We start from the raw sequence: 17083 nt of genomic DNA, 5'->3' as shown, positions 1-17083 counted from the left end.
CCCTGGATAATATGTGGCCAGTGGGAGTGGCTCTGCAAAACTGATTTTTTTTTTTTTTTTTTTTTTTTTTTTTTTTTTTAGAACAGTACAGCCTGCAACCCAGTTACTGAGCTCTGTGAAGGCAAACTCATTTACTTCCCACCTGCTACCGATGTCTGGTCCAAACCCCCATATCACCCTTTTTTCCTCCAACACCTGCTTCACCGACCAAATACAGTAATTACAGGGCTTTACTCCCAGATTCTGAGGCGAGCCCTGGCAGCCACCCTGCTCTGGCAGTGGCGAATCTGAGGCCAGGTCACCTTTACAGGGCAGGGACAATGCCAAGGGCACCAGCAGCCCTGGGAAACATGCCAACCACAGCCGGGCAGGCACTCCGGGCTCCGGAAGGGCACCAGACCCTATTCAACTCAGGATGGCTTAACTCTCCCTCCTATTCAACTCAGGATGACCCAACACTCCTGAAGGGCTATCTCTTGGCAGCCCAGCCAGAGGAGGGGGACTGAGAAGCTGGCACCCTGGTGACAGCCTTAACCTCTGGACAACCCCAAGTGTGTTTAAGGGAAATTGTGTGCCCTGAATTTCACCCTTTCCTCTGAATCCTAAAATTGTGAGCTACAAAGACTTGATCACTGGTAAAGAGCGAAGATTTACTATTATGAAGAATACATAAAGTAAGGTCAAGATCTTAATACAGTGCATTCAAAGAGCTACCATGGTTATTAATATCATCAACATTTCCTCACTTGTCCCTTTCCCCACAGCTTAGATGGCTGTGCTCTTGCTGACTTACTATGTATTATACTCTCAGAGGGGAATGAAACATGGATGCAGGCTGGGAGCACAGCAGGGAGACACAGAGGTACCCCTCAAACTGAGAAGGAATCAACCCCAGACACCAGCCTGTGTGCATGGGCCCACTCCAGGCAGCACACTTCTCCAGCCCCCCTCCTCCACGACCAGACTCCAAAGCCTCAGAGGCAACCCAAGTCGTTCTCCTTCAGTCAGTCACACAACCAAAATTCTACTGAGTATCTGCCATCTGCCAGGCCCGGGGTCCTGCACTGGACCTACAGAAATGAGCCAGGCCCAGGCCTTGACCCTAATGAAGTCCCTACTTAGCAGCGGCATCTCCACTCTAACCTAATGTGCCAACCAAAAGCTTTTTAAAAACTCATCATTGACGGAATACTACTCAGCCGTAAAAGGGAATGAATTAACGGCATTTGCAGTGACCTGGATGAGATTGGAGACTATTTTTCTAAGTAAAGTAACTCAGGAATGGAAAACCAAACATTGTATGTTCTCAACAATACATGGGAGCTAAGCTATGAGGATGCAAAGGCATAAGAATGATACAATGGACTTTGTAGACTTGGGGGGAAGTGTGGGAGAGGGGTGAGGGATAAAAGACTACAAATAGGGTACAGTATATTCTGCTTGGGTTATGGGTGCACCAAAATCTCACAAATCACCACTAAAAATCTTACTTATGTAACCAAATACCACTTGTACCCCAATAATCTATGGAAAAATAAAAAATAAAAATAAAACTCATCATTGAATTGCTGTCGGACTTCTCCCCAGAAGGCACACAGATTTATTTCCAACTGACCAGGCTCAACTGCCCAAGTGCCCCAGACCGGAGAGAAAGAAGGTGTCTTCCATCAGCGTCCCTGAGCCTGATGGGAGCGCTTTACACCCGCAAAAGGCACACGCACTTTTCCAACTACCCCCTAGAAGCATCGCCTTCACAACACTGAGAGAGGAACAGCAAGGAAGCAAGTCTGTGAGTGGCTAAGCAAAAGCCACTGTCAAGGAAGGCGGTCCAGACACCAGATGGACTTCTGAGTCAAAGCTCTCTGGCAGGCATGCGAAGGATCTCAAGGAATGCCCAGCCAGCTTCAGCCTCAAGACCGATATCTCAGCCTTCCTGGGAGACAAAAGTGGTTTTGAGCTCAGCTTCCATCCCTGGCCAGGATTTTAAAAGCCAAAGAAGAAGAATCCATCCCGCAGCAGAGACATCTGTGCACTTCAAAGACAGCTACCCTCTGTATAGCATCTCTCAGTATACAGGCAACTACTCACAACCATTCTCTCATGGGATCCTCCCAACAACCCTCTGAGGTAGGAATTATTGACCCCATTTTATAAATGAAGAAACTGAGGCTCAGCGAGGGGACTTTTTTTTTTTTTTTTAAGACGGAGTCTTGCTCTGTCACCCAGGCTAGAGTGCAGTGGCGTGATCTCGGCTTATTGCAACCTCCGCCTCCCAGGTTCAAGTGATTCTTCTGCCTCAGCCTCCTGAGTAGCTGGGACTATAGGCGCGCACCACCACTCCCAGCTAATTTTTGTATGTTTAGTAGAGATGGGGTTTCACTGTGTTAGCCAGGATGGTCTCAGTCTCCTGACCTCGTGATCCACCTACCTCAGCCTCCCAAAGTGCTGGGATTACAGGCATAAGCCACCATGCCCAACCAAGGGGACATGATTTGCTCAAAGTCATATAGCTAGAACTCCAACTCAAGACCTCCCACCTCCACGCTCCATGACTCCCTTCAACACAAGCCCAACCACATTGCCTCTGGCACCTAATATATATCGGTTGCTCAGTAAAATTGGATGAATCTCAATTGAATGCCTGAGGCCTGGACACACTGTCTCTCAAAGTGCCCTGGTAAGATCCCCTATCCTCCTTCTCAGTTCTGGCTTCAAGGAAGAAAGACACTGGTTCCGTGAGGAAGAAAAGGTACCACGTGGAAAGAGAGTCTGTGTCGATAGGCTAAGTGACCTTGACTCCATTGGAAAGGCCTCAGAACTCAGGGGCGGAGGCTGGGCCAGGCCTCAGCTGACCCCTGCTGCCTCTCTGAGCTAGGAGGGCACAGCAGCAGCAGGAGACTCACCTTCGGGGATGGTATCCTCCTGGTACACAGGCCGGAGCAGCTGCAAGGGAAAGACAGGAAAATCACCTCAGCCCCAGGAGCAGGACAGGACAGCCCAGGAGGCTGCTGGACACGGGGGCCCCAGGGGAGAGGAAGTGGAGCACCTCGGGGCACAAGAGAAAAACAGCAGTTCTGGTAACCAGCTGAGGGAGGAGGCTGGGAGAGAACACAAAATCCCAGAATATTCCAGTTGAAAGAGGCTTTATGGGTCATGAAGTCTAACCCCTTGGCAAGTCCCCAACTTCCTTTGCAGCAGCTGGTTCCAAAGTGCATTCCAGGGAACACTGGAATGGTAAGACGGTACCAGCCACGCCCTAAAGTGTGCCCCCACTAGGCAAGTTTGGGAAATGTGGTATTATTTGGGGGATACCACCTGCTGTAATACAGGATGCCAGCAGAGCCTCTACTAGGCTCCTTTGCATTGGGAATCTCCTAGATGAGGAAGAGAGTACGGGATATGTCGCAAGCTTATTTGACCTCAGAACACCTTTTTCCCAGAGCATCTCATGGGACTAATGTTTTGGGGAGCGCACTCCATCATCCCACCATGCAATCATGCAGTGTCTGCTTTCACACCTCCTATGATGGGGGCTCACCACCTACCAAGGCAGCCCATTCCACTGGGGAAAAGCACAGGCTGGTAGAAAGCTCCTCCTTCTGTGAGTTGAAGTCTTCCAGCCTGTGCATGCCCTGGTCTTGGATCTGTGCCCTGAGGCCACATAAACCCATCTGTCCTCCCCACCAAGAACAGCCTTGCAGAAGGCAGAGCTAGCACATACCCCATCTCCTTGCCCAACATCGCAGCCCCTCACAGGCTCCTCAACACACAACTTTGGGTCTTCGAGTCTTCCTGGCCTCCCACAGGGACCCAGTGCCCTTCACCTTCTCCACACCAGCTGTCCGTACCTGGCTCCCAGGATTCAGCGGGGCCAGGATGATGTAGTTGGGGTCGGTGGGGGCAGTGGCACGGGACAGTGCAGGCAGGGTGTGCTGGCCCCCACGCTTGGCCACCTCGGTGTAGCGCTCCCAGCCGCCGAGCAGCAGCCCATCAGAGCTGTCACATACCAGGTGGCAGCTGTGGCGCTGCTCGGGCCGTGCCTGGACCCCATGGGTGCAGTTCTTCTCCCGTTTGTTGGGGGGTGACTGGAGGTCATGTGTCGACTTGCAGGAGGCCCGCCGCAGGACCCCACCATCCGGTCCTGGCTTGACCTGGGGGACCATGCGCCACACGAGTAGGATGATCTCACTGGGGCAGCTCCTGGAAGTTGGGGGATCACACAGACAAGTTGAGCCTGGGAAAAGCCAGTATCAGCCAGAGTGAGGGCCCACAGGGCAGAGAGGATGATGGGGGGAAGAGGAGGCAGACACGGCTGGGGGGAAGAGGAGGCAGACACGGCTGGGGGGAAGCCTCCAGTGTCAGGGCAGGAAGGGATGAAAGAAGCCATTTAAAGAAGAGACAGCAAATGGGTTACCTAGGTCAATTCCTGTTGACGGGCAGTGGCTGAGAAGGACCCTGAGGCCAAGGCCAGGTTCAACAGGAAAGAGTTCCATACTCAATCCCTGATGCTTGTCATAAGCAAGATATAATCAAGTAAAGCTAGCAGGTCACCTAAGTGCAAGCCCTCTTCTGGTTATTCCAGAAGCTGACCTAAAATGGGGCCATCGGGGTTTTACCCTAGAGGATCAAAATTTGGGAGACTCCAATATTTTCAAGAATATTTTTTTAATTGTGCAATTGAAACATTTGCAACATCTTCATGTCCTTAAATAACAAATGGACTTAGCTCTTAGGTAACAGAAATAATTAGCTAAAGCAGAAAGCAACCTCCTGGTGCCCCGTCCTGAACCACAGAGTCTGAGAGCATCTTCCCTGCTGTTTGCTCTGGAATCCAAAAGTGCTCTGAGCCTGAACCTTCCATTCTCAGGCCAAGAAACAGATTCCTTGAGGAGCAAAAGGAATTGCCTGCTCACTGCTGGGCAAAAGAGGGAGCAGCAAGAGCTGGGCCAGGCAAGGCAGCGTGCCCAGGGGTGGGGAGGGTGTGCCATCAGCCTGAGGCCCCAGGCCGCCCGCTGTCCCCTGTCACCGGATCTCGTGGGCCAGCTCCACACATTTCCAGTGCTCCACAGGCCTCTCGTTCAGCTGCAGCACCGTGTCCAGCTGCTGCAGCCCTGCCCGTTCCGCCGGACCCCCTGCAGGGACAAAGAAAAGCCATTCAGGGGCCCCTGAAGCCTAAGACCACTTCAAAGGATCTGGAGTCCTTTGCTGCCATGGTGACCTCAGACAAGGACCTCCCTTTTTCTCTAAGTTTCTTCATCCGTGAAATGAGGGACTGAACTTGGTGCCTCTCAAGAGCCTTGAAAGAAGGCATCCCTTTGCCTTCCCTTCTCCCTGCTTGCCTCCCCTACTGCTGGCTCACCTCTCTGCAGTCCACCCTTCCACCCGGGCCCTTACCCCTCCCCAGGGCCTCCTACCCCATTGAGAACCTTCCCTGGGGCCAGGCTCCCACACTCCATTCATTCCTTCTCTGCCAATCATTGTGCACAAACCTCATGCCCACCCCTGTGCAGGCACTGGAAACACCCTGACCACTGAGCCCTAGCTTCTGTCTTTGAGATGCTCACTCTGTGATTAAGAGAAATCTTCATTTGTGAAAAGTAGGGAAGGATGGCTCTTTTTAAGTGCTGATCAGGCTCTGGATAGGATACGAAACAGCTTCAAATAGAGTTCACAAATGACTCTCATTTTCCCTTGCAGCCATTGCTGAAAATATAGGTTTAGTTCCTGTTCAAACTGATTGGGAAACAAAATATAAAAACTTATTTTCCTTTTGATAAAAACAAAAAAAAAAAAGTGGGCATATTTTCATAAATGGCAGTTTCATCTATGGTCACTTAAAAATATTATTCTTTTCATTTTGAAAAGCCAGGACATTTTGCTCCAGTTTGGGGTTCCCCTTTTAGTTCCAGCCTATGTTTGCAAAGCCCACATGTGTGGTGGTCAAGTGGGGCTGGCATCCCCCTGTCAATCACTTACCGGAATCCACGGCCTGGACTCGGACTGGAGAGTCGCAGCAGATGGTGAAGCCAAAGCCGTCCTTTCCCCTCGGGATGGTGATCTAGGACACAACCCTGCCCAGTCACTGCCAGAAGCTGGAGGCTCTTGCCTCTACCCCAAGGTCAGGAAGCCCACAGCCCACCCCTGCCAAGAGCCAACCTCCTCTCCAAGGGAACTGGAGCCACAAAGGAGCTGGCCAGCCCCTCAGTGTCCCTATCTCAGCCCAGACAACTTGAGCACTGGGTTGTGGGCCAAGCAGGAAGGCCCAGAGCTCAGCAGGTAAACCCAGGCCGATGTGGGGAGGGCCTGGGATGGACAAGGTCTTGGAAAAGCAAACTTTGCCATCCTGAGCCCCAGCAGCCCCAGCCCTTGATCCAAGGGCCCACCAGCACTGCATGACTCAGCCTCACCTTTGATCCACTGTTTTCCTGGCTCCCTTCTTCCTTTCTCACAGAGGTTCACAGAGCGTTAGCCTGGGGCGGGCCCTGTGCTAAGGGCCCAAAGACAAGGCCAGCCTGGTCACTGCCCTCCCAGAGCACAGGGGAGGAAACACTGGGACACACTCACTCCATCTCAGGCCAAGGGTCAGAGGAAGAGAGCTGGGGTTCTGGGGGCCAATCTGTGGCCAGGGCCCCAAGGCATTCCGTGAGGACTCCCAGGTAAGGGGCCGATAAGGTCACAGATAGGCTTCCTGGCTGAACCTGAACTAGCTACTGACTCATGTGCCTGCTGAGGCCCATGTGCTTGACAGGTCCACAACTCCTACTTTCAGAAGTCCATGAGAGGGCCTTGCCATCTGGATGCTCTTTTCAAACCGGCACACAATTATTGAGTTCCTACAGCATGCCAGGCTCTGCGGACATACAGAGGCACGCAGCCTTGGTCTCTGACTCCCAGAGGAGCACGAGGGTACACAAACCTCTCCAGAGTGAAGCAGGGCACAGCGGGCACTAAAGCAAAGCAGGAGGACTGGGCCATTCTCAGTCCTTTATGCTCCGACTGTGGACGCCATGCTTGGCACACGGTAGGAACTCAGCAGAGGCTAATGTAGGGAGGACAGCCTGGCAGTGTCCCACACACAGGAGGATGTAGGGTGGTCTGCCGGCCCATTCCAGCTGCTAAAGGCAGCACAAATCAGAAAAGGGATTCAAGGGGTCCCAAGAGACCCCCTAGAGAAACTGGGACTTGGGGTGGGCCCTGGTGAGGCACAGGGAAGGGTGTCCCAGGCGAGTTGAGAAAGAGGACAGCTCAGCAAGCTTGGAAAAGGTCAAGGGCGCTGGCCTTGTCAGACTTCTGTCTCCTTCCTTTGAGGGTTGTCCCTGCAAGGCTGGGCACCTACACTCATTCACCTGCCAACCATCCCAGGGCCAGGCATGAGGAAGGTGAGCGGGAGGGGGCCCAGAGTGACCAAGGGCCTTGGAAGCTGCAGGGACCTCTGAGGCTCTGCTTCCCACCAGCCCCGGGCCTGGATTCAAAGCGAGTTTGTAAAACAGGAAATCTGACAGACAAGGGGAAGGGGGAGGAGGCAGGAAAATACCCCGTTCCCATAAGAATTCTGGGAAAACACGCAGCTAAGACAGGAAGAGAAAAAAATGGAAAGAAAGAAAGAAAAACAAACGCGGGTGCGAGTGTGGAAACCTGGGGGAAAGGAGCAGCCACTAGTTGCCAGGCCCGCCTGAGGCCAGGGAAGACGCCAGGAGCCTGGCTCCCTCCATGGAACCAGCGGGGATTTTTTAGGGGTCTCACAAGCCAACCCTCAACCCAAGCACAAGCTGGGGTCCCAAAGCCTATGCAGCCCTTCCCCACCCCTACCCCACCCAGTGCCAAAGCCCCCTGCATAGAAAACTCATCCCAGCACACTGGGCTCTGGATGGCCAGTTTTGGGGCAGTAGCTGGAGAGTGGGGTCTGGGGAGGAGTGTGCTCCAAGAAAACAGCCTCCTCCTCCCACATCCAGACCCCACATCCAAGCAGGACTGTGGGCTGGGGCCCCTCACCCTCCTGGGCACCAGCTTAAGAAGTGCCAGCCCAGACCACAGTCCAAGCCAGTTGGGAGTGTGAAGGAGGGGAAGAGGAGAGGGTACCGGGAGGCAAGCTCACCTCCTAGCTCGGAGGAAGCAGAATTACACTCTGTCCACCATGATCACGACCACATTGAGAGGGTAGTGTCCAAAGAATCTGACCATCCCTGCAGCCCCTAGGGGAATGAGTACGCCCATTTTACAGACAAGGAGATAAGACTCGAAGTGCCACCCCCTCCACCCTCCCACTCTCAACCCTGCTCTGACAGGAGGTGAAAGGAGCAGCCCTGCCCCGAGGCCTTGGCGGCTTCTGACAGAGCCTGTCCTTCCTGCGGGTGGTTCTCACTCTTTCCTGTCCTGGGCAGGAACAGCCACTGCTCCCAGGTCTCACCCGTGCCAGCCCCTTACTTCTGCTCTCCTGCCTAGTTTCTGCTCCTCTGTCCTGCCTAGACTGTAATCCCCAAATTCTGCCATGTATTAAACACCTCCTAGATAAATATGCACAGCAGACACTGAGCCAAGCTCTTCACACACATCATCCTATTCACTCCCATGGCACCATAGCTGGATTTCATTATCCCTGTTTTACTGACTAGGAGATAAAGGCTCAGAGAGAAACAGTGACTTGCTCAAAAGCCACAGCTAAAGAGGAACAGAGCTAGATTTGAGCTCAGACCTGACAAAAAGCTTGCTGCTCTCAATTCTGCACTGGTTTCTAACACAGAAACCATCTTGAACTCTGAGTCCCTGAGCCCTTGGTCCAGCCCACAATTGCTCCTGGCCCCACTCTGACAGCCAGCATGCCCAGTCTTCTAGCCCATAGCCCCAGGGTGACCAAGGACTACTAGATGTCCCATCCAGTGCTCTCTCTGTCTCACCACTCTGCCATCCAGATGCTAGTGTCGCAGGGGCTGCTTTTCCCAGCTCCAGGAGCACAGGAAACACAGAGTGGGGCCTGCAGGGCAGAATCTGAGAGCTGGGGAGGGCTAGAGAGAAAACACTGGGTCCCCTAGCAGGCAGGTGGGGGGGGCAGGGGCCCCTCTGGGGCATCTCCCTGGGACCTAAGCACTGCCTCTCAGAGGAGTCAAGACCCACAGTCCAGTCTGGTCATTAAAACAAATAAAGGGGCTTCTCTATGTGATTTTTTAAAATCAGAACAATTTCAGAACTCCTTTCCAGATTAGATATCACTTGCCTTCACCATCCCTAACCCCATTCCTATTTTATGAGAAAAAATGGCCCATCACAGTTCTAGAAGAGGCTCAGGGGGGCTAATGGGATCATAATGGCCCACTCTGCCCCCTTTCCAAGACCAGAGGCTGAGAGGCGAAACCCTCACTGTAAAGTTGGATTCCAAAGCCAAAGGAATCCTGAGCCATAGTGAGGCATCAGCAGTAGGGGAGAGGAAAGTTATACGTATGTACATATACACGAAAACACCCGATCTCACGTACGAGCACACGCCAACACACACATGCACAGTGGGTAGAATGGGCACTGCTGTCCTGTCAGAAGCAGGAAAAGTTAGCAAAAATACAAACTCCGCTCCCAGCTGCTCAGCAACCATGGCATTTTCAATTTCACACCCACGGCCCCTCCCCAGATAAAAAGAACAGAAAGCTAGCTGGATTATCTCACCAAAAACACCACCCAGCCCGTGGTTAGGACTCCACACAGAGCTGGGCCCTAAAGGGGCCTTGGGTCCAGCTCCTGCCTCTATCCTCCTCCCCATATCCAAGTGAACCTGCAGGGAGCAGGAGGGGTCAAAGAAGACCTTGTGGGGAGCGACATCCTTCTCAGATGGTCCCTCTACCCCATCCCCGAACACCCCACAGGCTCCCTACAAGAGGCCAAGCACCCACCTGGCGGTAGCGGCGCTCCGAGCACACCTTGCAGAGCCCATTGAAGCGGTTCATGGCTGCGGGTCCTGCCTCGGCTGCCGCCCCATGAAAACCCAGCTCTCCCCCAGCAGCGGGAGCCTGCACTGGACCCGTCAGCCTGGCATGAGCACCCTGGGAAGCCCGCCCCACAGAAGAATGGCAGGAAATCACCTCTCACCTCCCCAAGCCCTGTCTGTGCTGTGTGCCTCTGCACGATAAGCCCGAAGGCTTCCTGAAACCTCAGAATGACAAGGAAGAGGGAGAGTTTTATATTAAAATTCCTGTCAACTAGTTAGTATTCCCCGGGACCGGCGGGGAGAGGGCGCCTTTGTTCTGGCTGCATTCTCCGCCATGGGCCACTTTGTGATTCCAATGTTCTCACAAACACCCCTCACTGGAGGAGAACCCAGGCAGAAAACGTGGCTGCTCTGTAACAACGCCTCCTCCTCCTGCAAGTCCCAGGGTCCCTGCTAGAAATCCAGGAGACTACCCCAGCCTACAGAATCCAAGGACACCTTGGGGGGTTGGACTCACAGACATCCTATCTCAAGACAGGGAACATAAAACATTTGGAGTCTGAAGACCTGCCTGCCACTTGGAAACTACTTAAAAGTCAGTTTCGGCCAGGCGCGGTGGCTCATGCCTATAATCTCAATACTTTGGGAGGCCGAGGCAGATGGATCACGTGGGGTCAGGAGTTCGAGACCAGCCTGGTCAACATGGTAAAACCTTGTCTCTACTTAAAAAATACAAAAATTAGCTGGGCGTGGTGGCAGGTGCCTGTAGTCCTAGCTACTTGGGAGGCTGAGGCAGGAGAATCACTTGAACCCAGGAGGCAGAGGTTGCAGTGAGCTGAGATCATGCCACAGTACTCCAGCCTGGGTGACAGAGAAAGAGTCTGTCTCAAAAAAAAAAAAAAAAAGTCAATTTATTTGTCCTTTGTCCATGGAAGTGGGTTGCTGTCAGGATCTGGTGATACATGGACCACAAAGTCAAATGTAGAAGGGATTTCCGGGTCATCAGCCAATCCAGCGTCCTCATCTTATTGACAAACAAACTGAGGCCTGGAGAGGTTATGGTCAAACAGCAGGGCAGTGTGGGGCTAGGACCAGAACCTGGGTCCTATTTCCTGCCTGGCAGTCCCAGGATAGCATCCTGCAGAGCAGCACATGGTGAGCCCAGCTGCTTTTGCCCATCTCAGAGCCCCTGGGGAAGCCCAGCCACGCACTCAAGTCCTTGATGACAGAGGGTTCCTTGGTTCAACCCAGCTTTGGTTGCTGTGTGACTGTGGGTAGTTCACCCAGGTTTCTGGGCCTCCATCTCCCCACCTGCACAGCACAGGAGCTGAAGAGATGGCCTCCAGGGGCTCTCCCCGGCCCCAACCAAGCCTCTGACAAGCACACCCACTTTGCTGAGTCCCACAGACATCTCTGAGCACGCAAGCTCAGGAAAATCCAGTGCACCTTAGATCAAGGGGCTCAGGGCCTGTGTGCAGAATCCAGCATGCAGCAGGACTTTACAAGCCACCAAGAAACCTATGATGTTGGAGGAAGCAAACTTATGGTGTTGATGCCCATGTAATTTCCATGAATCACGAGGGGAGGCCCCCTGATCACCATCCTCTCTGTGCTTGGCAAGTAGAAAGAGAAGAGGAAAGGTCTTTGCAGTTCCCCACAGAAGCCAGAGGAAAGCTTTTCAACTAATGAAACCACAGAAAACAAACCTGACAAGTTACTCCTGGCAAGTTTCTCTGTCTAACCCAGTCGCAGCTGACTGGGTTACCTGACACATGTGCCTGACATGTTACCTGACACGTGTGCCAGGTAAACTGAAATGACTTAAAACTAAAGTTGACACTCAGTTCCCCGGTCACACTAGCCACTAAGTGCTCAATAGCCACAGGTGGCAGGTGGTCACCACACTGGCCAGCACAGCTCTAGACTGCTCCATGGGGCAGGGCCTTAGACAGGTCCAGAGCTGCATCCCAGCACCCAGCACAGGTCCCAGCCCACACAGGTGGAAATATTTAATGAATGACGAATGAGTGAATGACTTGAGTCAGTGAACGTGAAAATGTTTGGTAGATTGTAATATGCCGATATTGTGTAATACGTAAGATACTATTAGGAACTACAGCAATGTCTTATATTCCCAGCTAGGCCATGCACAGGAGGCAGTGTGCCACAGCACACTGAAAAGGCGGCCAGCCCTCACTCAGAGCCTGCCTTCACCACCTGCCAGCTGTGTGGCCACAGAGAGGGCCTAATGCTCTGAACCGTGTACGTCCCTCTCATCTGTGAGATGCGGAAGTAACAGCTGTCTTAGAGAAGGCAGTGAAGATTAGGTAACAGCACCTGGTATACAGGGGCTAATGAATTGCTGGGAGTTTGTTTCTCCCTTTTTTTTTTTTTTTTTTTTTTTTTTTTTGAGATGGAATCTCGTTCTGTCACCTAGGCTGGAATGCAGCGGTACAATCTTGGCTCACTGCAACCTCCACCTCCCAGGTTCAAGCGATTCTTCTGCCTCAGCCTCCCAAGTAGCTGGGACTACAGGAGCACACCACCACACCCGGCTAATTTTTGTATTTTTAGTAGAGACAGGGTTTCACCATATTGGCCAGGCTGGTCTCAAACTCTTGACCTCAAGTGATCTGCCCACCTCAGCCTCCCAAAGTGCTGGGATTACAGGCATGAGCCACCGTGCCTGGTCCTTTTTTTTTTTTTTTAATTGAGACAGTCTTGCTCTGTCGCCCAGGCTGGAGTGCGGTGGCATGATCTGGGCTCACTGCAACATCCGCTGCCTGGGTTCAAGCGATTCTCCTGCCTCAGCCTCCCAAGTAGCTGGGACTACAGACACCCACCACCATGTCTAGCTAATTTTTTTGTATTTTTATAGAGACAAGGTTTCACCATGTTGTCCAGGCTGGTCTTGAACTCCTGACCTCAGGTGATCCGCCCACCTTGGCCTCCCAAAGTGCTGGGATCACAGGCGTGAGCCACCACGCCTGGCCAAGTAATTCCCTCTCTTACTTGTTAAAGAAAACCATAGATCCCCTGCCATGCCCTGCAAAGAGATGGAATGAATTTTGGAGAATTCTCCCAACTCCTTATGTGAAAAAGGCTCCTTTCCAGACTTGAAGCACTAATAGAGTTAGAACCCCTTGGTCTCAGGTTCAGAATCACAGCTGCCCTCTGACATCAAGCAGGCCTAACCTGGGAGGGGGATTCGGCCTCAGTCCCAGGGGAAGCAGGGGGCTGAGAAGGTCTGTGGGAAGGGGAGGACTCGGTTTCTAGAGGCCCAAAGTCAGTAAGATCCAGATACTTGCATTTCCAGAGGTGGGGGCCTGGCCATTTCCCCACCCCTGCCATAATCATGGATACCCCGAGAAGAGCATTTATTTCCTGTAATACACCTCAGGGAAGTCAAGAAATCATTCCTTCTGAGTACATGACTTGCTGAGTTTCAAGCACCAAATGCTGCCCCTTTAGGGGTTTCGTGGGCCCAGGGGCTATCAAGTAGCAGATCCAGCTCCTGGAGCAATGCCCTAGCTTGTCCCCACCTACCTTTAGTTTCTTCCCATTCTCAGTGTCCCCACCTCCTGGCATTCTCAGCAGCGGGTCTGGAAGGTGACAGAGCAGAATCAGAAAACTTCTGGTGGTATAGAAGTCTCCCCTCCTCGGACAACCCAGAGGACAGCGCTGGGAAACAGGCCCATGGGGCTGCCCAGGGCCACTCCTGGCCTCAGGATGTGGGGACACTTGAGGCTCAATCCAGACAAGGACTCAGGAGCTAGGGCTGCATGTGGGAAAGGCAGAACACGGAAAAGGGTCATGAAATCCACATTCTGAGCCTTAGGGATCATGGCAGGACCTAAACGCCCTGTCTGTAGAGGTGGGTATCCCAAAATGAGCAAGGCAGCCTGGGGGATCCCTGAGACATGGAGCTGGAAAGGAGCCATTGGGGAAGCATAAAGTACCCCATAAGCGAGGGAGCTAAACCACATGGGGTCAGGCCATAGCCTCTAAAATAAAAGTCCAACCAGATAAACAGTGGAGGCATGGGCAAGAGGCTGTCTGCAGCCTGCACTCTAGCAGGTGCTCCTGAGAAGTCCCTGCACCCAGCAGGCTGAGAGCATTCTCGGTAGCAGGGGCAACCAAATACCAGTACTGATGCCACTATGCAGGAAAGAAGGGAGGGGGCAGGTCCTGGGAAGGGAAGCTGAAGGGGGTATGCAGGTACCTCTCAGCGGCCGCAGTCGTCGCCTGGCCACCTTCAAGTGCTTGGTCCGGCCCAGGTGCTCCCCTAGGAGGTAGTACCAACCACTGATCTCCTGTCACGAGAGAAGGAATGGCACGCTGAGACACAGGAGGCAGAGGCACAGGCCAGGCAGCCACCAATCCCCCTCCAAAAGTAGCCACTGGACACCCTCCTACAGGAGAGACAGACTCTCCAGCCTTCCTGGCCCCGAGCTGCCATGCCTGCACCTCCAGGAAGCCTTCCATGATGCTCACGGCAGATCTGGCTCTCCCCTCTGCCAAATTCCCACAGCCTCTTATCCCTGGAGGACAACCACCTACTTGCCTGTCTCCCCCACTAAGTTGTGCACAGGCTTTTCGATGTGCCTAACACTATGCCTGGTATACAGTAGAAGCCATATTTGTTGACAGAACAGAAGTGAAGGAGTGAAAGAGGGATGGAGAGACCAAAAGGCATCCTGTGGCTCCTGAGCAGTCTCCAGGGGGAACATCTTTTCTAGGAGAATGAAGCCAAGGCTGCAGTCAAGAGAAGCTCTAGACCAGGCGTGGTGGCTCACACCTATAATCTCAGCACTTTGGGAGGCCGAGACGGGTGGATCACCTGAGGTCAGGAGTTTGGGACCAGCCTGGCCAACATGATGAAACTCCGTCTCTACTAAAAATACAAAAATTAGCCAGACGTGGTGGCAGGTGCCTATAATCCCAGCTACTCAGGAGGCTGAGGCAGGAGAATTGCTTGAACCTGGGAGGCAGAGGTTGCAGCGAGCCAAGATCACAACACTGCACTTCAGCCTGAGCAACAGAGTGAGACTCCGTCTCAAAAGAAAAAAAAAGAGAGAGAGAGAGAGAGAAGCTCTTTAGGACTCACATGCAGGATAAAGGGTCCTCAGCCACCCACCCCAGAACACAAATCTGCGTGGCAGGCCATGCCACAAGCCACCAGGACGTTTCCAGGGATGTGCAAAAGGAGTGCTCCCCACCCTCCACCTTCCAGTTTGGGAGGGTCCAGTGCAGCGTAGAAATTGATAAGGGACCGGTGACCCAGAGCTAGGAGTCTTGGGTCCCAAAGAGTCCTCCTCTAGCCTGAAGGAAAGCTCCACAGAGGATGGTGCTGCTCAATCCACCCTTGAGCACCTGTTAGGCCCAGAAATATCAGGCCTGGTAGACACATGAAGAGGACCCCTGGAACGGACCATGGGCGCACCTGGCCCTCGTCTTCTGGGGCAGACCCAGGAGTGCTCTGGGCCCCAAGGGATCTGCCAGTGTCTTCAACAGCAGACACCAGACTCAGAGCCTCCTGGGAAGACTTGGGGCTGCCTAACAACTGCTCTCTGGCAAGACAAACCAAGAAGGAGACTCAAATTCTCAGCTAGGCAAGTAACAACCACAGTGCTGCTATGCAGGCCACCCCACCGGGCACCTGTCTCAGTGGGGCACCATCTCACAGAAAGAAGCCCTGCCCAAGAGCTGACAGAGAAACTGCCTGTACCAGCCCCAGCCCAGTTGGGATGATCCTGACAGAAGCGTCCCTAGGACCCACCTTGTCTGGAGTCAGGAGAGACTTCACCCCAAAGCTCATGCAGCCAATGAGTCCACTCTGTCTGGGAGAACAATTGAGACTTGAGTCAGCACTTTTTTTGGGGCTCTATCGGGAGGTCCATTATCAAGTATAGCATGGGTTTGCCTGATGCACTGCGGTTTACAAAGCTCTTTACCCGCATCATCTCGTTTGATCCTTCTGACTCTGTGAGGCAGGCTAGAGAGGAGCTATTATCTCCATTTTACAGAGGGAAAAATGGAGACTCAGAGTTGGTCCCTTTCCCAAGGTCACAGGACAAGTTCAGCACTCCCTCTACCAAACACAAAAGCTCAGCGGTACTTCATGAGTTTTAACCATTCTGGTGCTGGGTAGATCTGAAGAGTTGGTCCCCACAGGGAACCTCCTTGCCCACATCAGTTGGTGATGCTCAGTGGAGGAGAACAGTTATGGGACCTCAAGCTCAAGAAGTTCTGTCTCAGGTCCAGGAAGGAGCTGAGAAGTTCTTAGATGGCTACAGATCAAGGTCCAAACCAACCTGACACAAAAGCTGCTGAGACCAATCTGACCTCGCCGCCAGCAGGGCAGGTAGGCATGGGCCAGGGTCAGGCCTCATGGGGATGTCAGACTACGGTGAGGGGCTAAATTCAATCTTCTTGGTTAAAAAGAACTCACAGCTGGGCATGGTGGCTCACGCCTGTAATGCCAGCACTTTGGGAGGCATAGGCAGGCAGATCACTTGAGGTCAGGAATTTGAGAACAGCCTGGCCAACATGGCGAAACCGTGTCTCTACTAAAAATACAAAAATTAGCCCTACATGGTGGTGCATGCTTGTAATCCTAGCTACTCAGGAGGCTGAGGCAGGAGAATCACTTGAAACCAGGAGGTGGAGGTTGCAGTGAGCCAAGATTGCACCACTGCACTGCAGCCTGGGCGACAGAGACAAGACTCCGTCTCAAAAAAAAAAAAAAAAGAAGAAGAAGAAGAAGAATTCAGAGTTCCTGAAGAATGTCCACCATTGAGGCTCAACGTCCAATAATCAGGGACTAAGAGTTGGCAGCTTTTAATAATGATGGCATGGGCCAGGTGCAGTGGCTCACACCTGTAATCCAGCACTTTGGAAGGCATCACTTGAGCCCAGGAGTTTGAGACCAGCCTGGACAACAAAGGGAGACACCATCTCTACAAAAAATTTTTTAAATAGCAGGGCATGGTGGCATGAGCCTGTAGCCCCAGCTACTGAGGAGGCTGAGGTAGGAGGATCACTTGAGCCTGGGAGGTCAAAGCTGCAGTGAGCTGTGATTGTGTGCTACTGTTCCTCCCTCTTGGGAAGTGGCCAAGTCAGCACTAACAGGAGGCAGTTGCAGCGACAGAGTGAGACCCTGTCTCAAAA

At 52.8% G+C, this 17083-nt stretch overlaps 1 protein-coding gene across 5 annotated transcripts in view; it reads right to left on the bottom strand.

Annotated features, from left to right (window-relative positions):
• Positions 1 to 17083, bottom strand: part of RGS3 (regulator of G protein signaling 3) — a 136747-nt gene that overhangs the window by 86489 nt on the left and 33175 nt on the right. For 3 of the 5 annotated variants that reach the window (XM_054500929.1, XM_054500932.2, XM_054500930.1), the window contains 7 exons: positions 15693 to 15753; positions 14136 to 14226; positions 13460 to 13515; positions 5977 to 6058; positions 5027 to 5132; positions 3849 to 4200; positions 2904 to 2943 (listed from right to left, as the gene is read on the bottom strand). In XM_054500929.1, the coding sequence (XP_054356904.1) occupies positions 2904 to 2943; positions 3849 to 4200; positions 5027 to 5132; positions 5977 to 6058; positions 13460 to 13515; positions 14136 to 14226; positions 15693 to 15753 (788 nt within the window). Of the gene's footprint in view, positions 1 to 2903; positions 2944 to 3848; positions 4201 to 5026; positions 5133 to 5976; positions 6059 to 9878; positions 10006 to 13459; positions 13516 to 14135; positions 14227 to 15692; positions 15754 to 17083 lie in introns of those variants that run through there. The other 2 variants (XM_054500931.1, XM_054500938.2) reach the window with 1 other exon arrangement.

This window comes from Pongo pygmaeus, chromosome 13, assembly GCF_028885625.2.
Source record: "Pongo pygmaeus isolate AG05252 chromosome 13, NHGRI_mPonPyg2-v2.0_pri, whole genome shotgun sequence".
NCBI classification, from domain to species: domain Eukaryota; kingdom Metazoa; phylum Chordata; class Mammalia; order Primates; family Hominidae; genus Pongo; species Pongo pygmaeus.
The sequence above is the reverse complement of the archived record's forward strand: the minus strand, read 5'-3'. Positions and strand labels throughout refer to the sequence as shown.